Raw genomic sequence first — 27277 nt, 5'->3', positions numbered from 1 at the left:
ACAACTTATAAGTCAATATAGGGAAAAAACTATTTTTTTCTATATGAAAATACAAAGCACTTGCTAATCTCTGTACCTCTAATAGTATAACTCCAGACATCGTCGTCATTAAAAGTGCTGATAGTATTTCCAAAAGATACGTGGGGCTATCATATTTTTTGTGCATTGAAAGCAATGTGAGTGAACTTTTTCAGTAGATTTCATGTTCTGAAATTGGCTTCTGAATGGTTCAACATGTGTCTGCACTAAGGGTATATTCTCACAACAGCTGAAGCTTGTGATAGTTGTAATCTTCAGTCAGTCAGTGCTTTCTTCCAGCTCATGTTAGCTCATGGTGAAGTGGTGTATGCATGCTGATGTCATATGTTGAATTCAGACAGGTACTCTGTACATCACTGCAATATAGCTTTTTTGAGTGCTTGTGGTGGCACATGAAACACCGACATAACTTGAAAACCATGGTACTCAAGTCTCAGATGGTTATGAGAATAAGCTCTGAGACAAAGTACACTCTGGGAAGTCTTGAAAAAGTGCTTCAGTCATGATATGAATACATCCATAAGACTAGTACAGTGCATTAAAGTCTACTGAAAAACTAGACATGTTGACCCATGAATTAGGCTGCTGTGATTAGGTCCCTGTCTCGAAGAAAATAGCATTTCACACTTGCTGAACACCCATCGAGAGTCTTTTGGTGCACGTTTGGGCTGCAGATAGAAGAGCTCCCTGGTTGGTCTGAGATAATGACAGGACAGAAGCAGTGTCCCCTCTAACAGGGATTCCTAAATGTTGTTGACTGCAACTTCTATAATTCCAAATCAAAAGCCATTGCAGCTGGGGATTCTGGGAGTTGGAGTCAACAACATCTGGGAATCCCTTTTGGAGAGAAGGCAGTCTTTTAAGTACATGGGGCCCAGTTTGCATAGCAAACTACTGTAAGATTACCACATTTGAATTAAAAGTTGTTGTCTTTTACAAAGCATGTCTAACTTGAACACATTTTCCTCTAAAACTAAAAAGACATAAATAATTGATTTAGCTGCATTCATATTTAGTTATATGTATGTATAGCAATATCATTTGTGTAATGCAAAGCACACAGAGCTCAATGGAAATTGCCACTGATCTGTAGCAGGTTTTAATATACTGTATATGTAAATTAAACAGATCATTTTCTTCATGACTAGTATGTGTTTTTCGTTGCCATTTTGGTTATAATGTTCATCAATGACCATATGACTGGGTATTCATTCAGGACATTTTTCTTGCAGAATGTAAAATTTTAGAATATATGAGGAAAAATGAAGCTGAATTATAGATGGACATTTTATCCTCTAGTAAAATAAGTACAATATGGTGCAATATTCTCAAAACTATAGATATGGATGGAATATTATTTTTAGCATCTTTGAAAGATGAACTTTTATGTTAAACTTCTAAGAAAATGGTTTCGGATTACCACCCTTAAAACACACTGTATTACAAGCTATATATTATATTTAACCATTGTAAACTGTCCTAGAACTGAGACTAACAACTGAGGTGAAGCACAACAGAGCCTAGTAAAGATAGCATGTGTTTTTCAACACCAGAAAGCTTCACTCACTGATCCATTCCATGTCACTATTATTTAGAAACAAAAAGGCTGGCCTGGCTTTTGAAATACTGTATGATAAGTTTTGGTTGACATTTGCCTTAAAACATAGCCGAGGTGCTACTGGTTAATTATTGAAATTTTCATATGTGAAACAGGAGGCTTCAACAGAGGCAGCTTTAAAGAGCCTGCAGTGCATAGAATTAACATAACTTGCTGTACTCCCTGAAAAGTTTAGCCTCGGCGAACATGTTGCAATTCTTACATTTTCTAAAAGTAGGTTTCAGCATGATGTTGAAGAGCTAAACTCATGCCATGCAATTGTTTCTTCCTCTTTTCATGTATTTCTTCTAGCTCTTTATCTGATTACCATCCGGCAAACAGCTGACGCTAAGAGGCTGCAGAGGGCTGAAGAGCTCCTGTCTGCTGTTTGCCTTCAGCTTGAAGCTATTTGAGTGGTTTCCTAACTCAGAGATAAAAAGAGGAGCTCATAGGCGCAAGCCGTTTAATCGGGGCTGCACAGAAACTTGCTTGATCATGGCATTTTATTTCCATATATGAGCTTCCCTGAAATCTCTTCTTCGTGCTGATTTGATTTTTATATATAAATCCTGGGTGTTCTTGTCTTTTTCAGCTTTTCTATTTTCTTTTTGTTTTATATCTACTGACTTTGCAGGATGATGGTATGATATTTAGTATATTGTTGGGAGAACTGTAATTATTTGTATGTAGTTCTAATTGAAGTACTGGTTTTAGCAACTATATAATACTGTATATTGTTGTGACTTTAAATCTTTTTTGGATTGCATCACCAAAAAATGTATGGGTGTGTTACTTTATTTTTACTTAACAGATTTGTATACTGCTCAAAACACAAGTCTTTTTTGTATTTTTAAATGCTGTATTCCAAGTCTGATTTGATTTCATAGATAGTTCCTGTGACCCAAGTGAGAGGTTTGTGTGATTATTATTGGCAGGCTGCTACGCTTTATCCATTTTCTGTTGTTCAGGCCTTGCTTTATGAAGACAGAGGAATTTTTTTGCATTGATTGCAGTGGACAGTTTAGCTTGGTTTTGATGGTAGAATGTGGTGATGCAGATTTACTTAATGCTGTGAGACGAGTGGCACTCATAAGATGTCTCTAGAAGATAGCTTCAGATGGTGCCTATGTACAAACCAAGGCTAGGCCTATGATTGCCTCTGACAGCAAAATGTAGGGTCTGTTAAAGGGAGGCAAGTGGTTGATTATTTAATTTTTTTTAGTCTGACAAGACACCCACCTATGTGAGGGGAGGCATTTGGAACATCTATATACACTTTTATTGGAGAAGTATATGATGTTGTGTGGAAGGTGCTGTTTGGATTGTCCACCTCAGATATAAAAACATTCTGGGCTCATAGCTGTGATTCTTCCTTTTGGCCTCAGTGGCTGGAAACTGGCAGAGTGGTGTAATGAGGGCCGCTCTGTGTGTGTGTGTAAGGAATATAGTACATACATACATATATGATTTGCTATATTACACATGAACACACATAGTAAATAATCATGTGTATTATTTAAGTTACAACAGCTTAAAGCTTACACTATTTTCCTGAACCCAGATTTTTTTTTTTAACAAGAATGTTTCTTGTTGGGATGTGTTTAATTTAAGTTGTCACATATAGGTGACAAGTAATGCAGGTCCAGCCCCAGGTCTGATCTATTGCATGTGTTCTTGCTCTCCTTTTCTGCCAGAGGAAATTCCATCTCTTGCCTGCCTTCATGTGGTGCTGATAAAGCTTTTCCTGTACAGTAGAATTCCTGTTTTCCTTTAAGCAACAGCAGGGTATTGGGAATGATCAGGAAAGGGGAGGAGGATCAGGAGGAGAATACACTTAACAAAGTAGCATATAGCTGTAACTTTACATTTTCTTTCCTTACCCTTTTTAAATAGCAGTTCTTCTTTCCAGGAAAACCAATACTCTATAAATTAAAAGCTACCAGGAGTTATGTGACTGAACTACTGTTACAGAAGTCTCACTTGGCAAAACTTGGCTACACCTCATAGGATTATTACCTCATGCATTCTCTTTTATTATATTTTATGTATGTTCATGTACAAATAATAGAATCCTAAATAGAGATATATATCTAATACCTGTTGGTTACTCTGGATAATCTCTGACATCTAAAAAGCAAAGCTAAAATTATCTCACCTCTCCCACCCCATTTCCCTCTATCAAATATGAATTTGTTGAAATGTTGTTTGTGTCTGAGAATATGGTGAAAGGAGATTATTTTTCTATCAATAGTCTCAAATAATTTCTCTCCAAAGATTAGAGGCAGAAAGTGGGAAGGGGTGGGTAGATTCAGCAGAAACCAGGGAGAAGAGATTCAATAGCATAGCTACTTGTTAATGTATACATTATCTTTAATCCATTCTAGTTTGCTACTTAATTTATTGGCAAATTTGTAGCCTGCTTTCAAGAATTGTTCTCAAAGTTGGGTGACCATTAAAATAAACAAAATACCAATAAAACTGCAGTAATAGCAGCAAAGAACAAGATTTGTGAATTAGTGTCAAGTGTCTTTTTTAAAAAAGCTCATATAAAAGTTTTCCAAAGCATTTTTGTTGAGGTAGTATTAAGAATTAGAATTGGATTGAGTACGTTAAAAGTGGAAAGTTTGGGGCTTTTAAAAAACCCCAAAACAACTTTAAACTTGTTCTAAGGACACTTTGAAGTAGACTACTTTGATTTCAATGTGATTCTAAGTATGCATGCCTAGATTGGTATACAATATTAGTATGTCCTCTGCTTCTAAACATAATCTACATTTTGGGAATGTTTACAAGTGCTAATGTGCCTACTTCTTTCTGACTCCCTTCCCCCACCCTCTTCTGGTCTGCTATGGGAATGATAACTGTGGAAAAAAACCGACGTTCTGACAACAGAACCCTTCGTCTTGGAGAGACCATGATGATGCAACCTCAACACACTCAGCAGGCACACCGGGGCCTTCCAGTGGGGGCCATGCTTCCCAGAGTGGAGACAACAGCAGTGAGCAAGGTAAAAGGTCAAGCTCTTTTTCCCTGTGCAAAGTAGGCATGACTAAAATAACTTCAGCGTCTTTTCTTATATCAGTACATCTGCTTTAGTGTAAACACAGAGTGGCAGGCTTGCAGTGTAATCAGCTGTTAGGGAGACACTTATTTCCTTTTCTAAGTTCAACCTATTTAGCTGTGTATTATGATTATTTCAAAGCTAAATATCTAATCTTCAAACAAGCTTTGCAATAACAATTGATTAGTTCTGCCAATTCCTTTACAAATTTGGTTATCTACAGTTTATTTTCGTGTGGTGTAAGTAAATATCATGGCAGACATACACCCCAGCTGGGATGCAGCAGTTTGTACTAGTCTCTAAATAGAAAATTTAATTGTACTGTCAGCTAAAAAGGGACTCAATAGCCAGTTGAAATGCTTTTAAGCCACAAAAGAAACAAATTATTAACTCTTAACTTGTGCAAAAAACAATCACATGCAATCACTTTCTAAACCATAGCCCATAGCAAATTTTATTATAGAGTAGACCTGTTTAAAGTTAACACTACACATCTGTAGTAAGTAGCTTGAGTAAAGCCACCTAAATGACTCCACCGAAACTGCATGAATGGAAAACAGGCCCTATTAAAATAAGTGGGATTTTGTTTTCAAGCAATATATTTAAGATTTGGGTGCAAAATGAAGATCCCATGCCCAGTTTTCCACCACAGTTACAATATAGTTGTTTACCTGGAAGTAAGTCTCATTTAATTAATTATTTCACTATCTAGTAAGTAGGAGTTTCTTGCAAAGAAGCTCAATCTCCTTTACCTACTGTGACCTACCTTTATGTACTGTGACACTAACAGTACATAACTGGGTTTCTGCCTGCCTCTGCTAAACGTTATATTTAATAGTTTAAGTTACCAGAGTCAAATCTTTCAACATTAGATTAATATCTCAGGAGTCTCTGCTCCTCTTACAAAAGAAATTAATTGAATTTTCCACAGACCTTTAATTCTAAAATAATTTATACAGTTTTCATAGTAATCCTCTGTTTCAAAGTACTGTAGATTCTCCTTAGAAAAGTATAAAATGGAAGCCTGTGTACTGGTCTATAAAGACCAACATTTCAGTGTTTGGGGATGGAATGTTTTTGTCTGTTTCATGGGCACAAGTATGTCTTCCTTTAGTCACTGGTGCAAACAATTCTGGTCAGGGCATAGCAAAGTTTGAGTGAGCCCAAGGACAAGAAGTGAAGATGGGTCCCTTCCTCCATGGGCTCCCTGCCTTCTTCTCTTCTATCCTTGTTTTTGAATGCAATTATGATTGAATTACAGAAGAATGTAAAGACATGGTGGGGCAAAGAAAAAACATCTGCACACCTTTTCTCTTGCTCTCATGAAAATATTATACTCCCATAAATGAGAGGAAAGAGTGAGCTGATGCCAAGCTGGAGGAGCCCAGGGACCTTTGTCCCACCTTGATCACTTTTAGCTTTGTCCCTGATTCTTGTTCCAAATACTGTTGAATGAGATGTGAGGTGGCTTGTATCAGTTTTAATGAGCTGAGCTTATACATATGTGATTGATTTGTATATATATTTGTAACTGTTGTTTAACTATATTAGATTAATAATGCTGGTGTTTGTCAGGAGTAAATGCTCCTTCCATTTAACTAATACACTCTCCTTGCTTTGTTCAGCACTCTTTCTGAGACCAAGAGCATAAATATAGGGAAATTCACAACTAAATAGGTGTCTCTTAGAGTTTTTTCTCACATACATTTTTGTGTGTATGACTTTTTAAAAAAGTCTATACAACGTAAAATATGTAACTTGTGAATAAGGCACTGTTCAGATCATTGGATCATACAGGCACATTTATAAGACAACTACAATAAGTGCTATAAAATGTGATTAAAGGCCTTGTATAATGATTGGAAATAGTTTTAATACTATTTTTGTTTTAATGCAATGAATAGACAATTACTGGTTGATATATAGAAGCCAATACAAACTGTTTATTTATTGGGATGATTTATTTATTTATTTTATTAAATTTATACCCCACCCAAACTTACATCCCTAATGGCGCAGCAGGGAAACGACTAGTAAGCCAGAGGTTGCTGGTTTGAATCCCTGCTGAAACACCTATATTGGGCAGCAGTGATATAGGAAGATGCTGAAAGACATCATCTCATACTGTGTGGGAGATGGCAATGGTAAACCCCTCCTGTATTCTACCAAAGACAACCACAGGACTCTGGTCGCCAGGAGTCGACACTGACTCGACGGCACACTTTACCATAAAGAATAATAATGGCCAATGACAGATTATGAGCAAAACAGTTGTAAGTAATCATTTTGCAAGTAATCATTTTGTTCTCAAAGGCTCTCAGTCTTTGTTCAGAGTTCTTGTATATTACACAAACAAAATTATTTTTGTTTAAGTTTCATAACATCTTATGAAAAAATATTGTATAAAGGAATTCATCAGCAGCATCAGATTCAAAGTCTACTGTTGGTTTTCTTCATGCAGAATATTGTGTTAGTGATGAATGACTGTTAGTAAAGTGTGCCGTTGAGTTGGTTTTGATTCCTGGGGAACTACAAAGCAATGTGGATGTCTTTGGTAGAATACAGGAGGGGTTTACCATTGCCATCTCCCACGCAGTATGAAATGATGCCTTTCAGCATCGTCCTATATTGCTGCTGCCTGATATAGGTATACCTGGGGGAAATTAATAAAACATGAAGTTACTAGCACTACAAGCTGGCTTACAATATCTTTCATTGACCATTATACTTTATGGTATTACACCAATTAACAGTTTGTATTGGCTTCTATATATCTGCCAATTTTCTATGCATTGTATTAAATTATTTCTAACCATTACACAAGTTTGTTTTCTCATTTTATAGCGCTTCTTGTAGTTGTATTCTGTTCGCATTTCTTTTAGTTGCTGCCCTCGTTTGTCAATACATTCACAAAACAGCCAAGGCTGTCTACAGCTTCTAGATCAGTGTATGCTCTGTAGCAATCCTGAGTTTGCTTAGGCACACAGTTAAGAATTGAAATCCCATAGTTTCCACTGGGGTGTAAGTGCAATTAGCATTACTATTTTGTGCCCATAGCGCTGGTATGGTGTCTTAATAATAGCACTGGTTGGATCACAACACCATGGCCAGATTCAAGAACCGCGTGTTTAGTTGTGCTTCTGAATCCTTCCCTCCCATCCCAATAGCCGCTCTTGTAATGCCCCGTAAGCAGTACATTGTGCCTGGGGATGATGGGAGTTGCATTTCAACATCAGGATTGCCTCTTCCTGCAGTAGTCACATTTGACTAGTGACTACAACTAGTCACTAGTAACTGCTTGGAAGGGGAAAGTTAGTATTTTTGTTGTTGTTCTAATTAGTTGACAATATAGACACAGTTAAAAGACCCCATTGTAGATAGTTTTGTGATGATGAATAACAAAATCCTTCATCAAAACACATCTTGTGTTAGAGCTAAAGATCAGATAACGTTAATACTGGTCAAAAGTCAGCTTTTGCATTCTTCATAGCCATGGAGAGGTGGAGTCCTCCAGTTTTTGGTCATGGATATCCACAGGTTCACAGGAAGGCATCTATACTAATCTCATACCATGGTACATAGTGGCCAAGGTAGCCTACATGTTGGAAATGTATAATGCTCAGAGATGGACTATAGGACACATGTCACAGTTTCTTTAAAGCTCTCACAGGCCTCAAAGGTCAGACTCATAGACAGCTAACAATGTTTACATTATGTCCACTAGCAGATTCTTTTAGCCAATCAGTATAGTGCAGCAGGGAAATGCTTGACTAACAAGTAGAAGGTTGCTGGTTTGAATCCCCACTGGTACTATATTGGGCACCAGCAATATAGGAAGATGCGGAAAAGCATCATATCATACTTAGAGGAAGGAGGCAATGGTAAACCCCTCCTTTATTCTACCATAGAAAATCACAAGGCTCTGTGGGCGCCAGGAGTCAAAATTGACTTGACGGCACACTTTACGTTTATGGTCTTACAAGCCCAGTTAATTGATTTCACTACTGCTTAAATTAGTAAAGTGTACTCTATCTATCTGGTATCAGCTGTGATGGTGCAGCGGGGAAGCAGCTTGCCTAGGGAGCAAGAGGCTGTTAGTTCAAATCCACGCTGGTGTGCTTCCTAGACTGTACCTAGTAACAGCAAAAAGCATCATCTCATACTGCATGTGAGAAAGGCAATGGTAAACCATTCCTGTATTCTACCAAGAAAACCACATGGCTCTGTGTTCACCAGGAGTTAACACCGAGGGCACAATCTTTCCTCTCCCACCCCCTTACTTGATCTAGTATGCAATCATTTGAAGAGCTAGTTTTACAAGTGAGTACTGACATTCCGGTGAGCAGTTGGCAATCTTAAAAGTTGACACTCATGCTGTGCTTGGGCAAAACTGTTTGGGAAGGCTTAGGCAAAATTGTATAGATGGTCAAAATCCCCTTCTGTTCTTGGGAAATACCAGCACAAGAAGAGAGACTCTGAAAGGGGCCTTGGGTTGAGTTTGTCATTAGCATTTCCTTTGGAGAGGGCAAATACCTTCAAACAGTTGCGGGGGGTGGGGGTGGGATTTTAGCAATTCAGTTAAGACAGTAGGGAGAAATTATTTCTAGAGAGTTTTCACAATGGAGGGAAGTAAGAAGTGGGGACCAGTGCTTTTTAATTTATTCATAAATGATCTAGAAGTAGGGGTAAGCAGCAAGGTGGCCAAATCTGCAGATGATACCAAACTTTTTCGTGTAGTGAAATCCAAAACTGATTGTGAGGAGCTCCAAAAGGATCTCTCCAAAGTGGGTGAGTGGGCGACAAAGTGGCAAATGTGGTTCAATGTTGCAAGTGTAAAGTGATGCACATTGGGATGAAAAACCCCAACTTCAAGTATACGCCGGTGGGATCTGAGCTGTTGGTGACTGACAAGGAGAGAGATCTTGGGGTCATGTGGACAGCTTGTTGAAAGTGTTGACTCAATGTGCAGCAGCTGTGGAAAAGGCCAATTCCATGCTAGGGATCATTAGGAAGGGGATTGAAAATAAAACATCTAATATTATCATGCCCTTATACAAAACAATGGTGCGGCCACACATGGACACCACATCTAAAAAAAGGCATTGTAGAACTGGAAAAGGTGCAGAAGAGGGCAACCAAGATGATCAGGGACCTAGAGCATCTTTTTTTATGAGGCAAGGCTATAACACCTGGGGCTTTTTAGTTTAGAAAAAAGATGACTGCGGGGAGACATGATAGAGGTCTATAAAATCATGCATGGTGTGGAGAAAGTGGAGAGAGAGAAATTCCTCTCCCTCTCACATAACGCTAGAACCAGGGGTCATCCCATTATTATTTATTATTTATTATTAAAACTTTTATTCTGCCCTTCCAAAAGGCTCAGTGCAGTTTACATTAAAATCCCATGAAATTGATTGCCAGGAAATCTAGGACCATCAAACGGAAGTACTTTTTCACACAATGTAGAACCAACTTGTGGAATTGTCTGTCAAGATGTGGTGACAGCCAACAACTTGGATGGCTTTAAGAGGGGTTTGGATAACTTCATGGAGGAGAGGTCTCTCATCGGCTACTAGTTGGTGGGCTACAGGTCACCTCCAGCCTCAGAATTAGGATGCCTCTGAGTACCAGTTGCAAGGGAGTAACCGCAGGAGAGAGGGCATGCCCTCCACTCCTGCCTGTGGCTTCCAGCGGCATCTGGTGGGCCACTGTGCGAAACAGGATGCTGGACTAGATGGGCCTTGGGCCTGATCCAGCAAGGCTGTTCTTATGTTCTAGTCTGTGTCCTTCAGTTCTTCTCTCTTCTTCCATCATTCAGTCCCTTCCAACTGACTGCCATCTTTGGATTTTGCTGTGAAGAGAGAAGTATGAAGCTGTGGCTGTTTGGATTGTGTTGTCACAATTTAGCAGGCAGGAACTACTTGCCCAAACTCATTTCTCCTCTGATCTACTGTTTGATGGGTGAAGGAAAGTGTAACCTCTCCACTCTTATCCTATGCATCAATTGTGTTTATGGCCACATTGTGCTCCCCTCATACCTCCGTCTGCTTCCCTAACATTGTTCCAGAACAAAAAGTTGTCCTTAACTGCTGGTCCCTGTAGGATTCTGCTAACTCATGTTTCTCTGAAATTGAGGCATATCTAAAACAATGCTACCTCAAGTTGCATTAATGTCCTACTGTAAGGACTTACACCCCCTCTTGCAAAATAAGCATCCTTTATGCATGCATGCACACTTTCTCTCCATGGTTTTACACAGTGTTCATCAAACAAAACCCACTTGGGAACATATTAGTGCATCAGCAAAACATTCTCTCTTTCTCCATGGTTCCACACGGGGTGTGTGATTGTTTGTGAGAACAAACAATCACATTGTGTGATTGTGTTTTGAGCACAAACAATTGCAATCCCTTCTCCCACATCTCGCCCCACTCTCTTGTGAACTGACCCCTTTCCTAACCAAGGTCTGCCATGGTTTGCATTTGAATGGGAGACTACATGCAAGTGCAGTAAGATATTCCCTGATGGGGCCATAGCTCAGTGGAAGAGCCTCTGCTTGTGTGCAAAAGGTCCCAGGTTCAATCACTGGCAGCATCTCCAGGTAGGGCTGGGAAAGACTCCTGCCTGAAAATCCTGGAAAGTTGCTGCCAGACTGTGTAAATAATTCTGACCTTGAGAGACCAAGCATCTTACTGGATAGAAGGCAGCTTTCTGTGTCTCCAACAATTTCCTCTGGCTCTTCTCTCCCTCTTTCTCTGGTTCTCTCCCCTCCCGACCCGGCCACAATTTCCTTACACTGAAAGGAACATTGTTGCTTCAAGTGCGGCCACCTCTTGCTTCTGCCTCCACCCTTGCACTAGCTCTTGGCACAACAAGTGGGAGGGTTGGTTCTCGCACTCAAGTGATTTTCCTACTTTCCAAGGGAATGGTGATGGGTGCAAATGTACCCTGATGCAGTAATCAGGGTGCATGTGCTCCAGTCACCATTAGCATGCATGCCTGTCATCATTCTCAAGAACTGATCCTCCCATTTGCCACGGCAAGAGCTAGTGCAAAGGCAGGAGGAGGAGGAGGTGACGGGGTATCAAGGAGTGCCCTAGGAACTCAAGAAGTGGTAGGTCTGCTCTGCACCGTGTGCTCCAGAGCAGGAAAATTCCTGGTGCTGCTGGTGGGCCACGTCTGGGAGCAATGATGGGGTCCTTCCTGAGAGCAAGGCCTTGGACTTGGGTCCCAAGGTTTGGGGCCAATGGTGCCTCTGCCTCCAATCTGATTTGACATGTGATTTGCATACATGTTTTGAGGAGGTTTAACAGTTGCATGTGGCAGAGTTCATTCTGACTACCTTCATATTACAAAGATGTATATCTTCAGCCCTTTTCCCCTAGTTTCACGTGTTCCTCTTAAAGTAACAAATATCTCTGAATGTCTCACCCCAGACAGACCAACCAATTCTGACAATACATCCAAGCCTGTCCACCTACAGTATGATCAGGGATGTGCAAAAGCACATCCTGCTCTGCTCCCCATTCTGGCATCTCTTTCTTCTCCTTCTGTAGGGAGGAGTTCATCTGAACTGCTCCCTCACAAACAGTGGCTTACATCCAGATTACTCAAGTTACTCAGGAGCTACTCTAAGGAAAGGAAAGATTGTGCCATCAGTATTGGTGTGGGTGGTTTACCATTACCTTTCTCCCACGCAGTATGAGATGATGCCTTTGCCGTTGTCACTGAAGTGAGCATCCGCCTCCAGTACCTTCCTATGTTGCTGCTTCCAGATATAGGTGACTACAAAAATATATATACTAGGCATAGTCTGGGAAGCACACCAGTGGGGATTCAAACGAACAGCCTCTTGCTCCCTAGGCAAGCTGCTTCCCCACTGTGCCACAACAGCTGATAGCTACTCTAAAGGACTACTTAATTTCAATAGGACTTCCATTGGGTAATTTAGTCAGGATCTCAGCTATATAACACATTAACATGGAAGAGTAGAAGAAGAGAATGAAGTCTGGGAAGATGTGCACATTCCTAATCATGTGGTAGGTAGACCGCTTGGATGTAACATTCAAACTGGCCCGAGTGTGGGTGCATGTACACACATGTTTCAGTTCCAGCCTTTGAATTCTTTCTCTCTTCCTAGATTGTTGGCTTTCTTTTACTACTTATGCATACATTTCTCCTATAGATTGCTTGGAGGGATAACAAATATTCTACTATATTCACTTTATAGAATGAGAGGGAGAGAGGTCAATAATATTTATCTTTGCTGAATTTGCATTTGTCCATGGGAAGGCTAATGGATGCTAAAAGTGAAAAATGTTTGGGTCTGTCCCCCCTCCCATATTTTTTGGGGGTGCTTGCAGCCGTGGTTGGTACATAATAAGCTGAGAGCAGATGAAACAAAGACTGCAGCCCTAATTGTTGCTGTTTCCAGAATTGATCGATCCACCTACAGGCTTTGATCCAGAGCATTCTCCGAGTGAATGAAGGTGAATGGAAGTTTTAGGTCCATGTGCCATTAGGACTGTATAGAAGGAGTGTTAATATACTCAGTCATGAGGTGTTAATATCCTTTGCTCTGAAAGAGTTAAACCCTGTAGGCAATGTTAAGTGAAAGATAATCCTAATTATATTAGCTGGGCTCACTGTTGTTTTTAGTATGTCATCTTGGTTGTACAAGAGAAAACTAAACTATATTAAACATTGTACTAGACTAATATCAGTACTGTACTTGTATGCCTCCAAAGCAACTGCTACCTTTAATGTGGTTCAGATCTGCTGAGGTAAAATGTTGTATAGTAAATAGTATAAACTAAATATGCTCATCTTTCTGTTTTATTTATTTGTTGTTTTTAAATACAGGAAGGGTTAACCTCAATCTATTAGTAGAAATAAAATACTAAAACATTTCACAAAGGAAGGGGAGGAAAGGGAGAAGCCGATTTAATGGTCTAATGAGGCCATCTTCCAGAGACTTGTTTTGTGTAAGGCTTGCTTTGACCTTTCACTTTGCTCAGGAGCCCAACGCTTCATTTTTCACATTCTTGCAATTACGTTAACGCTTCAAGCATTTCTGACTCCAAGTCAGCTAGCAACACCAGGCATAACTCAACACTGTGAGTTTTTCCTCCTCTCTGTAGATTCATTAACAGGTCACTGGGGTCCCAACTGAAATTTAAAACTGACTGGTTCTGTTGGGTTAGTTGAGTTATGGCAAGAGAGATAGCAGGAAAGGGGCTGGGAGAAGGGGAGGAGAGAAAGAAGACTCTGGGGTTTTGCCAGACAGTATATGTGTAAATCCCTAATCATCACATTAAAAGGTATGTGTAGATTTATCATCCAACCATTTGTCTGGAGAAAGGATCTGTATGTCTTCTGGAGTACTACATTTTCCTTATTCTATATAAAATAAAGTGAAAATGCCATTGAAAAATCATTGCTTTAGACTGCTAACAACTTGTAATGTGTTATACCACAACGATGGATATGTTTTTCACAGGTATTTGTCTTTTATAATATCTTTATAGGGTATTTCAGATGTTAAATATGTAGGAGTATTCATGAGCAGTAAACAGTCGATCCTAGTTAACGTTTAAATAGATGTGGTCTATACAAAACCACAAAGGAATACTTGTTTTATACTTAATGAAACAGCGAGAGAAGTGGATGGTGACTGGAGTTAGGGCCTTCTTGGTTGTGGCACCATAGTTATGGTCTCAACTCCTTCCCTAGGGTGGCTAGACAGATGTTGGTTTGTCTTCTCAGTGCCAACTCAAGACCTTTTTCTTTTCTCAGGAACTTAACTTGTGAAGAGATTGTCTTCCTGCTGCTGATTTTTTAATACTGTTTTATTCTTGCATTCTGTTATGTTATAGTTGTTGCTTTCTCTCTCTTTTTCCATGTTGTGAGCTGTCCAAGAAATATTTTATACAGATGGGTAGCATATAACAGGGGCATAGCAAGGTTGTAGTGAGCCCAGAGACAAGATTTTAAAATCGGGCCCTCACCTCACTGAAACTCAGCTCATGAAATAAAGTAATCTTAAATGAGGCTGAATAGAGATAACAAAAAGCATATATATATATATATATATATCTATGTGCCATAATAGAACATCATCCTAATTTTTTTTTTAAGGTTTTGTAATTTGTGGACAATGAAAGTCATTTAATGGTACTAGAGAAAGACAAGCTGTTCTGGTAGCTCCAGGTCTTAACACTCACATCAATTTTGGAGGGTGAATACAACTGAAGGAAGCCTAGGCAGGTGTGCAACTGGGGGAGTCAGTCGTGTGACTTGCCTCTGGCCCCCCCCCAAGGCAGTGGGCCCCCAGACAACTGTCTCCCCTTGCCCTATTATAGTTATGCCCCTGGCATATAAACTTATATATATTTCTCTAAGGCACACCTGCCACTAATCCCATGTGTGGCAGCTCTTGCAAGAATTCACAAGTGAGCTGCCAGCAGGGGGAGAAGAAAGCAGAGGTGCCGGCAAACGGGCTTGTGGGTGAGGCAGGAAAGATGGGAGGGGAGATAAAATGGCGGTGGTGGGCAGGTGGTAAAAGAAAACAGCAGTAGGCGGGCAGGGAAGAAAATGGCAGTGGGTGGGGGGAGAACTAGAGGCGCAGATGCTCTGCACCCAGTCCAGTTAGTGTATATATAATTCTCTAAGGCATACCCGTGGCTAATCCTGTGTATGACAGCTGTCCTGAGAGTTTGCAAGCAGAAGCTCCATGGTGATTGGGCAGTGGGGATTCCATATGCAGATAGGGAAGAGGAGCCTGTGATGGTTAAGAACAGTGGGAATGCAACTGTTACTGGTCAAAAAAGATTCTTGATTGTAGAGGAGAAAAAATGTGTATACGTATGGATAGTGGGCAGCGGTCTGTGAAGAGTGGGGTCATGAGGGAGGAAACAGCACATTCAGAAGAAGGAGGCTGCCATTTTGTGAATTAGATGAGGAAACAAGATGAACAAGATCTGTTAACTCAGGGGAAGAAAGACAGAGGGGAAGAGCAAGTGGAGGAGAGAGAAAGAAGGGAGGAGAAGAGAGAAAGAAGGAAGGGCAAGGTACAGGCCCGAGCCTGTCAGTGGCCTGAGGGGAATGAGCGGCCATGGCAGACCCTATTGGTAGCAAGGAAGGGCCCAGTCAACCAGTGCTGCTGTCTGGGGCTACCAAGGCCACTGGTGGAGGGAGGCAGGCAGGCAAGGGACAGGCCCAGGCCTATCAGCAGCCTGAGGGAAAAGAGCAGCCATGGTGGTGGCAGCAGTGAGGAAGGGCCTGGTCAACCTCTGCTGCTGTTGCTCCTGTGGGGTGAAGCAGGAGCTGGGCTTAGGTGGGGAGGTCTCTGGGAATAGGGCGCTGCAGCTTGGCCAATAGGCACCAGCAATACTGCAGCTGCGGCCAAGAGGGGTGAGGGGGATGGAATAAAGGGATGGAGGAGTGACTAAGGGGTGAGGGAGATGGAAGCAACTGAATGAAGGAGGAGCAGCAGGAGTGTGGCTCAGGTGAGGGTGGAGAGATCTCTGAGGTGAGGGGTGTGTGGCAGGGGGTGAGGGGATCAATCAAGTATTAGCACACAGATGCTCTGCGTGGGCTAAGCTAGTATTAATATAATTGTTCCAGTCTAGCAAAGGAAATAGACGACAGGTATAACTAGCCTTATGCACACACAACAAATGTAGATATGCATCTGGATGCCTACACATAATGCCTACCAGGGTTGCACTAAAATGGCTGGATGGCTATCCAGGGCCATGTTTAGTTGTCCAAGTGTAGTTGCCCATTAACTATAAGTTAGATCAGAAGAACCCATGCTAGGGATCATTATTTATTTATTTTATTTATTTAATACATTTCTATACCGCCCAAAACACAAGTTCTCTGAGCGGTTTACAAAAATATTAAAACAGCCAATAAAAGATTAAAACATTTCAACAATTAAAATTAAAAGTTAAAACTGTTAAAACACAACTAAAACAATCAAAACAGTATCTAATTAAAAGCCTGGGTGAACAGATGCGTCCTGACTGCCCTTTTAAAAGTTGTAAGAGATGGGGAGGCTCTTATTTCAGCAGGAAGTGTGTTCCAAAGCCTTGGGGCAGCAATGGAGAAGGCCCATCCATGAGTAGCCACCGGACGAGCCGGTGGCAACTGCAGACAAACCTCTCCAGATGATCTCAATGGGCGGTGTGGTTCATAGTGAAGAAGACGTTCTCTTAAATACCCAGGGCCCAAGCTGTTTAGGGCTCTATAGGTTATAACCAAAACCTTGTACTCTGCCCGGAAACTTCCCGGCAGCCAGTGTAGATGTTTTAAGATAGGAGTGATATGGTCTCTCCAAGATGACCCAGAGACCAATCTGGCCGCCATGTTCTGGACTAACTGCAGTTTCCGTACCATGTACAAAGGCAGCCCCACATAGAGCACATTGCAGTAGTTAAGTCTGGTGGTGACCAGCAGACGTACTACTGTTCTTACCAGCCGATATACTACCGTACAGATGTGACCAGCACATGTACTACTGTACAGATATACTACTGTTCATTAGGAAGGGGACTGAAAATAAAATGGCTAATATTATCATGCCCTTATACAAAACAATGGTGCGGCCACACTCGGAATGCTGCATAGAATTCTGGTCACCACATCTAAAAAAGGACATTGTAGAACTGGAAAAGGTGCAGAGGAGGGCAACCAAGATGAGGGGCCTAGAGCACCTTTCTTATGAGGCAAGGCTACAACACCTGGGGCTTTTTAGTTTAGAAAAAAGACGACTGCAGGGAGACATGATAGAGGTCTATAAAATCATGCATGGTGTGGAGAAAGTTAGAGAGAAATTCCTTTCCCTCTCACATAACACTAGAACCAGGGGTCATCCCATGAAATTGATTGCCAGGAATCTAGGAAGTACTTTTTCACACAATGCATAATCAACTTGTGGAATTCTCTGCCACAAAATGTGGTGACAGCCAACAACCTGGATGGCTTTAAGAGGGGTTTGGATAACTTCATGGAGGAGATGTCTATCAGCGGCTATTTGTTGGTGGTCTATAGGCCAACTCCAGCCTCAAAGGCAGGATGCCTCTGAGTACCAGTTGCAGGGGAGTAACAGCAGGAGAGAGGGCATGCCCTCCACTCCTGCCTGTGGCTTCCAGCGGCATCTGGTGGGCCACTGTGCGAAACAGGATGCTGGACTAGATGGGCCTTGGGCCTGATCCAGCAGGGCTGTTATTATGTTCTTAACCAATAACAGTGAAGGCCCTTAGGATGACAGATATTGCTGGTACAAATACCCAAGACTAGCACCAGGAGAGATGGGTGTGTGTGTGTGTGTGTGTGTGTGTGTGTGTGTGTGTGTGTGTATAAAGGAGAAACTTGCCACAGAGATCAGAGATTACCCTGGGTTGTGAGGAGGACTTGTGGCTGAGATATTGGCCCACATACTGCACAGCAAAATAGGCCTGAGTAACCATCAGTGCTGCTGCGTATGTGCAAACACCAATGGCAGTGTTGCAAAACAGGGCAGTTCCACTCTAAACTGTGCATACACAGTTGTGTGACATGACAAGAATTGTTGCATGTTCTTTTCCAATGGGTTTCACTTTGCACAACTATAACTGTTCAATTTAAAGTCTGAGCAGATCTGCCCTGTTCAGCAGTACTGCTGGCGGTCTACCAAATGACTAAACCACTCTGACCTATTATATACCTAGGTAGTCATCGAGACAAAAGGGCTTCCTAGCTTGCATCCACACATTACTGGGTAGCTTCCTGTGGATATTTTGGCTTGGGCTGAATAGTTGGCATATAGGAAGTGAACACATGTTGAAAGAGCCATATGATTTTGAAGGACTTGGTTCACTTCTACATACGGGCCCATGAATCTTGTTCTTTGACTCAGGCAGGGAATACCTAAAAGGGATTGGATGACAGTCAATAAGACGGTTCTCATGAGCAGCCAAGCCCAGGTGTAGGCATCTGGTTGCCCATGTGAACCTCTGAGATTCGTGCGGATCTCGGTGGCCCTGCAGCACCAAAACCATTGCCAAAGCCCCCCTCTTAGCAGAGGTTGAGGGTGCAAATGCACCCTTAACCCAGTTGCCAGGATCATGAGTCAGCGCGGGCTGCTTGCAGCTCACACTAACACAGAGACGGGTGCCTAGAGCATCCTCCAGTGCACTGTGGGATGCTCAGAGGCCAGGATAATGAGTCCCGGCTTCTGTTGCTCCCAGTAGTGCAGGTGTGCAGCTTGCACAAAGCAGGGGCTGAGAGTGGTAGTCTGGGAGGAGGTAGGATGAATGCTGCCTGCTTGCATGGTTGTGTGAATACCCTCAATGTTTCCATCTCCTTTGCTGAGCCCCCTATAAGCTTCCTGATACTGAGATTCTTGGGGAATCATGAGATCTGTAGTTCTACTTTGCCATCAGCTGGTTGGGAGCATGAATCAACAAACTGTAGAGTAGCATAACAATAAAGATTTATTTATTTATAAACTTTTAAAATTAAAGCAATGCCTGCTGAGCCAGTTCTACTCATCCTGAATAAGGCTCCTTTGCAAAATAAGGAAAGATTAATCTGTGAATGGAATATGACCATATTTGTATCCGTGAATATCTAAAACAGTCTTTTGTTTGTTTGTTTATTTATTTAGTGCATTTTTATACCGCCCTAACCCAAGGTCTCAGGGCAGTTCACAACAAATAAAAACAACAAATAAAAACAAAAGTTAAAAAACAATTAAATATTTTTAAAAACAGCTTAAAACAAATCAATAAATAATCCCAAATTTAAAAAGTTACAAAGTTAAAAAGCTAAAAGGCCTGGGTAAAAAGATGTCTTTAGACACTTTTTAAAAGCTGCTAGAGATGGGGAGACTCTTATTCCCTCAGGAAGCGCATTCCAAAGTCTCGGGGTGACAACAGAGAAGGCCCATCCCTGGGTGGCCAGCAGATGACATGAAGGTAGTCACATACGAGCCTCCCCTGATGCACACAGTGGACAATGGGGATAATGCAGAAGAAGACGCTCTCTTAAGTACCACGGGCCTAAGCTGTTTAGGGCTTTATAGGTTATAACCAGCACTTTGTATTTTGCCTGGAAACTTATTGGCAGCCAGTGCAACTCCTGTAATAGAAGAGTAATATGGTCTCTTCGAGATGACCCGGAGACCAACCTGGCTGCTGCATTTTGTACTAGTTGCAGTTTCGGTCTAAAGTTTTTTAGACTTTAAAGTTTTTTTAAAAACAGTCTTTTTATTATATGCATAGTGACATGGGAGTAAATCTCACTGAACACTGTGGGACTTACTTCTGAGTACGGATGCGAAGGATTGCATTGTTAAACATTTTTAAAATAGCCTGTTGTCTTATCCAACTGACTTGTCCAAAGTAGTTTTCTGAGGGAAAGATTAATTATCTGCTCCAGGACAAAGTCAACAGATATTGACTGAAATCACAAATGTTTATCCTTTGTTAGATCTTTGAGCTAACACATATTGGAAAAGTTACATTGAATGTGTTCATAATAGTATGAATTTTAAAATGTTATGATGTTTAGGGTTTTTTGGATCATGTAACTGCACTACACAGTAAGCATATATGAAATGACTGTTTTCCAAATCCAGCTAGGGAACGAGTGCTGATTCAGGAAAAACCTCTTGTAGTATTTTTTTTAATTTAATACCAGGCATCTAAATTGACCTGCATGGACGATCTCTTCATGTATGTTCAAGTTATCTCACTTTCCCAACCAGTGCAGGTGAGCTAGGGTCTTCTTGCTGGAAATTAGTAATGTTGTTGGTTAAAGTAAGGGACTCAGCTACATGAATTCTAGTTTTCTAAAAATAAAACAAACAGTTACACAGGCTGCAATACTGTTTAAAGAGTTCTTTAAATCCATGTTGCATATTTTCATACCAATTAAATAGTCAGTCAAGTTTTGACTATGGTGATCACTTTTGGGTTGGGGCTGAGGAGACAGGCAGGGCTGGATATGGTTCTTTACCCCCCAAACCAATGTTTAGACCTCTCAAGGTAGATAATGCCACCATTTTGTTTGGGGGTGCATGCATGGATCTGATCTAGCAATTCATTTAAGCTTTAGGTGCATCATCCACAGCACCCGTATGGGCATAGGCCTCAACCAGGAAGGAGATCTACGGGCAGAAACACACTTATATATGCAGAACTTCCTTGCTCCATTAGGGCAAATATCTTATTTTCAGTCGAGTAAGATACAGTAGTAAAACAGGTTTTATTAATTCATCTCTTTCTTTTAAGTTTTTAGAGCCTGTTCTCATGTTGATGTGAATGAATAATCTCTATTGACATAGTGGATGAGGTTATAGCAGGATAGACCTTTCAGTGTTGAAAGCACAGAAAACGTACACTTCCCTCCTATTGCTGTAATTGAGATGTTGACAAATTGGAGAATATTGATGAAACTTTGGTTTAAGTATGTCTTGCCAAGCTTGTTTTGTTTTGTTCTGGTTTGAACAATAGTGTGGATTCAGCAGCAATGAATGAAAAAAGATAAAGATAACTTTGTATTTCAATATTTTGATGTGCCAATATGAAATAAATTGTCTTAGGCAAATGGAATATGCTGTTTTAATCATTAGCTATGCATGAGAGAAAAATTGATGTTGACATCTTTGCTGTAAAATCATTGTAATGGGGCTTTCCTTGCAATTCATTTTTGTAAAATTCATTTTGTACATTTTGCAGCAATTGAACAATCCCTGCACTGTGAATAGGCAAAATTCCCAGAAATACTGAGACAGTTGGCCCAGTAACTGCTGAGCTCACACTACACACACTGCATGCATATTAACCATTAAAATGCCAGACCAAACTAAGCTAGATATTAACAGTTTGTTATCCACACAGCTCCTTTTCCCTCTTACCCTCCTATATGAAAATGTACTTACTGGGTTGTTGTTTTTTTAATGTGTGTGTTACTTTGTATGTCCCTCTCTATTAACCAGTCAATGGGACTAGGATTTCATAGTAAATCTCTTTTATTTATTGTACAGTTTTCTAGTCATTATACTGGTGAAACTGCAGATTCTCATCTTTTATTGAATTTAAAGCTTAGAGGTGAGTGAGCTCTTAAAATATTATCTTGCATCTAACTCCCTTAGTTTCCACCCACCCTCAAAAAAAAATGTGGGTCCTTAAAATAGATTAAAATATACAAGTTATTAGATAACATTTACTATGTGTTATAAATACAATCATGTTCAGTTTTTGGATACAGTCTATGAAATCTCTGTCAATGGAATGTTTTCATAGTAGTAGGAGTCTTCCTTTTTAAAAAAAACACACCAAAAAAACCTCTCCTCTAAATACAATATGACAGATGCCATCTGGAATAATCTTTTGTGAATTGCTTTTAACTTTGTATTTTTCCTACAGCTAAGTTCATCCCAAACTGGTCGCATACTGTCAGGGTAAAGAACACAAAGAATTTTCTTTCCCCGACTTCTCTACATGGCTTCTCAAAGGAAATAATTGAACAACATTAGTGAAGGGGGGCAATTAGCTGGATCTTTGACGTTATCACTGACATTTTTTTTAAAATACAAGGGCCATCTTCCAACATGTTTAATCTGCCCCTTGTGCCCAAAATCTTTTGACACTTTTGCATTTCTCTAATTACAGATGTATATGCCAGCTAAAATGTGAATGCTTTCATAATTAAGTACTCTCAAATCTGATATGCCAGTACTTAAATGCTTTTCTGAGTTACTAGAGTCTGACTAATATCTTCCTATATATGTTAAAATATTTGAAAACTCTAGTGTTAGTCTCTGGATTTTTTAAAAAACTTAACTTGAGTATAGGGATGTCTCCTGATGCCTGTTAGGGTTTAATTTAGAGTAGTAATTAAACTTGAATACTGCCTCATAAACAAAAGATAAACAATAAACCAGCCATGTTCCCTGCTGTTTCATAGCTTTCTTTCCCAGATGTTTCAGCCTGATAATTTTTACACAGTGAACTACCTAGCATGTAGTTTTGTGGACAGAGGTCAAAGACTAGGTCTTTAGAACAGACTATTTTTTAACCTTAAAAAGTCCTCAAATGTTAAAGCATACTTCTTTGGATTAAACTCTAAAATAACAAAGTTAACATTCTGATTTTTTTTTTCTGTTCCATATTTAGCAAGACTATGCAGAGTTTTAAAAGCCTTATTTTTGCCACAAGAAGCCTAAAGCTCTTGTAATTAGAATTATAAAGTGCCTTGTCAATACATTAAAATGTTCCTTTGCAAAAAGGGATAAGCTATTTCTTTTTGTATTGTGTTGATCCTAGGCAACTAAAGAAATGTTGACAATGGAACTTCACCCCCCAAAAAACTTCCCTAAGGCTACTTGGGCTCTGTCCATTTTTGGACCATTCCACTGTCAGCCATGATGTTTCTAATTGTCAGGTAGTAGTAGGCCGTTCAAATGCAGAAGCCATGTTATTTTCACTGGGTGGGGTAATTACTGAAAGCTGAGAATAGCTGCACTAAAGACAGAGGGATACTTTCATGATCCCATTAGCATAAGAGTGGGTAAATTATTCATGCCAAGTGAGGATTCTATGGGGAAAAGTATAGTTAATGCACATAGTTTTTAAATGTATCCCTTTCTGCTCTGAGACTAAATTCTTGTTGGATTCAGTTCTCAGACATTTACGGGAAAGCTCTAGTGGCATGTTAGACGCAGTTCATCTCTCTCTGTTTGCAGCGCTCTCAATAGAGACCATCTGGCAAAGATCCAAAAGGTGATTAAACAAAATGATCAGCTCTTGTTGCTGTGTTACATGTCCAATACTCTGGATTAAAAAACATGACCCACGACAGCCAGCTAACGTCATTCTTTTCTCTTTTCTCTCTCCCTTCCCCCCCCCCCGCATTTTCTGGCTAAGAATTCAGATGGTCCACAAATGTCTATGCCATCTTTGTGTCCTTATGGCCCATAATCACAAACAGGTTGTGCAAATGCTTGTTTCTGCAGATTGGTCCGTTCCAGCAGCATAGAAACATTTCATATTAATTGGGTCAGTCTGACATTTCTAATGACAGTGAGAGAATTACTAACATTCATTCTTGTAGCAGTAGACATTTGAAATGCATGCTTTCTGCCATAAAGAAAAGGTGAGATTTGACTACAAGCTGATACAATTGATTCAGTTCCCTGAGACTTAAGCATATCATAGCATGACACTGTTATCAGCTTAAAAAACAGACTTGGATTCTCACAACCAAGCAAAAGGGGGTGAGGGTGAGCTCTGTTTTAACACCACAATCAGGGATGAATTTACAGTGCCATTCAAAAGAGTACTCCCTTATCATAAACAAGCTGATAATCACACTGAATCTAACTCCCAATTAGCTCTTCTTTGACTCACAGAGATCAGTGTGCGTGTCCTCCTTAAGCCATGATTTGTTGCTACTGAGTGAGACAGAACATTTGTATACCTTATGTCATATTCAAAATTTAAGGATTAACACCATACTTCACTAGAAAGCCCAGTTAATCAGCAAGGTAATTTCCAAAACATTCACTTAGGTGATTGAGTTAAGGTGAAAATGCTAAGGCTGTGAATTGGGGACATATGTATGTTATCTTTAGGAGTTATATCAAATGCCAAAGCTGTAGCACACATTTTACAGATAGCAGACATTGTTGGAAAGCAGTTAATGGAATATTGAAATGAAATGTTGAGTTCACATGAGTAAACTATTAAAAGATGTTGTTCCAATTAAAAAAAACCCCCTCATAATAGCAAATCTCCCTCCATTCCCATGTAAACACGCTAAACCAATAAGCCATATTCGACATGGTATACCACCAGAGAAATATTGATTCACAACAATTGCTGAACCCTAGCTTTTAGAGGTGAGTGCTCATATTCAGAATCAATTAGTAGATTATTGGGGGGGGGGGCGACACCAATAGAAGAAAGAGGATGCTAGCAACAATTGTGACCTTTCACATTTTTCTCCATTCATGACAGTTGTCCTCTGTTCTTTCTAAGCACAAGGTGAAAACACTAGGTATAAGACACAAAGACATACCTAAAGTGGTCAGAAAAAGGAAATGAGGTGCCCCTAGTATTGTGTGGTAGATGAAAGGGAGCCATATAGACTTGGGGGGTCTTTTTAGCTGTTTAAAGGCAACTTGAGTTTTATTAGCATATCCATTTCCAATTGATAGTTGACCCTTCTGAAAAACTATAAGATGGTGATGATGATTCTATTTGGTTTTTGTTGTTGCTATCTGAATTATTTACTCTTATCAGATCAGTCTGTTCTGATTTTAAAAAAAACACACACACAAAAACATGTAGTATTGAGCATGGGGGAAAGCAGGAATGAAAGGAATTTGACAATATTTTTTACTATTTTTAAACATATATTGGCATTCTTGTTTATAAACATGTATTGTGGTCACACAGGGCCGCAATACACAAAACATGTATTGTGGTCACAAAGGTGTAACATACACCAGGATTAGAGAGGTGGGGTAAAAATGGGCCCCAACTATTGAATTGCCATCTTTTAACAGTTGAATTTTAAAAAGGGAAGGTCCTTAATGTCCTATTTGTATGATGGGTAAAATAATGGAATGGCAAATTACACAAAATAGTACTTATGAGTTTTTTAATTGCTTTATACTGTATCTGCACATTACCTACAGGAAGTCTCTATGTACCTTTCTCACAGAAGTGATACAGCCCCATGATTTTTATCATGAAGCACATAATGTCAGAAGCTGCCTTCTCAACTTCATCTCCACACATCATCTCCACTGAATGTGTGGAGGAGAAGGGGGATCCCGTCAGCTTCAGCTGTCTTCCAGGTGTTGGGTCAAAGGAGAGAATGAGTACATGTAGCACAGACCCACACAATATTTTGTCTCTGCTCTGGACATGTGAATCTTCTCTTCCCATGTTCCAGAAAGACTTGTTCCTAGTACATGCTCAGAAGTACTTGTGCATGCAAATAGGATACCTGGATCTTGGCCATTTATACAGCCAGTACAGATAACCAGAAAAAGTTGTGGTAAGGTTTTTATCCAAATCTGGCCATTACAAATATAATGTAATTTTTTAATGCCACACATTGTCTTGTGTCGTAAAGGTTAGGGTATTCACCCAATCAGTAACACATGTATTACACTGCTGGATTATTGGTAAATTCACAGTTGATGACACTGAATGTGGAAGATACCTCCCTGAGCTATGTAGAGTTTCATGGCTAGAGCCTTCTTGTAAAGGATGGCTTGTCTTCCCGACTTTCCCCATCTGTTTCAGTTCACAATCCAAGTACTTACATACACTGAAAGATGTAAATAAGGAGTGTGTGTGTATGTGTGTGTGAGAGAGAAACAGGGGGTGGGGTGGGGTGGGGTGTGTGTTTGAGGTCCCCCCCCCTTTACTGAGAAACTGGACATGGAAACAAAAATTTTGCATTGGAATGAATGTTGGAGGTCTTCTAGCTAGTTCAACTCCCTGCTCAGTACAGGAATCTTGACAGCATCCCTGACAGATGGTCATTCAACCTCTGTTTGAAAATCTCTTGTGAAGGAGAGTTCACCACTGTGGAATTTAGACGGTCCACTGTTGAACAGCTCTTACAGTTAGAAAGTTCATCCTATTGTCTAGCCTACATTTGATTCCTTATAATTTCAATCTGTTGATTCTAGTCCTGCCCTCAGGTATAACATAGGACTTGACTTTTATATGCTTCATCATCTTTGTTTCCCTTTTCTTAACATGTTCGAGTTGCAATGCTGTCTCAAAATGCAGTGCACAGTAAAGGATGCAGTATTCAAAGTGAGATCTGAGCAGTATAGTTACTACTTATCATCTGGAGACTATGCCTATGTTAATGTAGCCCTAGATTACATTCACTCTTTTAGCAGCTGCATCACACTGCTGGCCCATTTTCAACTTGGATCTAAGACACCTAGATGCTTTTCACACACTTAACAAAATATTTTCACATATAATCCTAGTGAATCTATTGATCAATATGGGCAGTTGGTATCTAGAATAGAACTTGTAACATTTGGCAATCAGATTCAAAGTAGGGTTGAAATGATTATCTAAGGCTTGAAGAGCAGCTTCATAAGAATTGACATCCTCTTCCAAGTTGGCAGGAAAGGGCAAATGATTATATATACTTTGGCCTTCAGGACCCAGGCAGTGAAGCAATATAGCCTTCTGCTTTGCTGGAGTAAAATCAGGGATATGTATAGTGAGGAGGTAATTACAGAAATAGGACTTTCCATTGTTTCCAGGGAAGGTTTCCTAGGGTGGACAAGAAAAATGGTGGTGGTGGCATCTCTAAGCATGCTGCAGTGGGCATCGAGTGAAGAACATAGTACAGACTGATAAGAAAAAAGTACCTTCAGGGCTTGTGCAGTACGGGTGTGCATGGAACTGGCTGGCCCAGTTTGGGGGAAAAAAACACCTTGTCACTGTAGTCTATTACCATTTCACCATCTTTTCCCAAGCAACAGAACAACTGTTTGTTTAACCTTCCTTTCATTTTGGATACATCTGAAAAACCTTTCCTGACAC

The 27277-nt window shown here is 40.3% G+C and overlaps 1 protein-coding gene across 12 annotated transcripts in view; it reads left to right on the top strand.

Moving 5' to 3' along the window:
* The window catches only part of MEIS2 (Meis homeobox 2), a 360641-nt gene that overhangs the window by 14148 nt on the left and 319216 nt on the right, over positions 1–27277 (top strand). For all 12 annotated transcript variants that reach the window (XM_053285506.1, XM_053285433.1, XM_053285587.1 and 9 more), the window contains one exon: positions 4529–4643. In XM_053285506.1, coding sequence (XP_053141481.1) covers positions 4529–4643 — 115 coding nt within the window. The remainder of the gene's footprint in view (positions 1–4528; positions 4644–27277) is intronic.

The sequence above is a fragment of the Hemicordylus capensis genome, chromosome 1 (genome assembly GCF_027244095.1).
Source record: "Hemicordylus capensis ecotype Gifberg chromosome 1, rHemCap1.1.pri, whole genome shotgun sequence".
NCBI classification, from domain to species: Eukaryota; Metazoa; Chordata; class Lepidosauria; order Squamata; family Cordylidae; genus Hemicordylus; species Hemicordylus capensis.
This window is presented reverse-complemented; position numbering and strand designations above follow the sequence as displayed.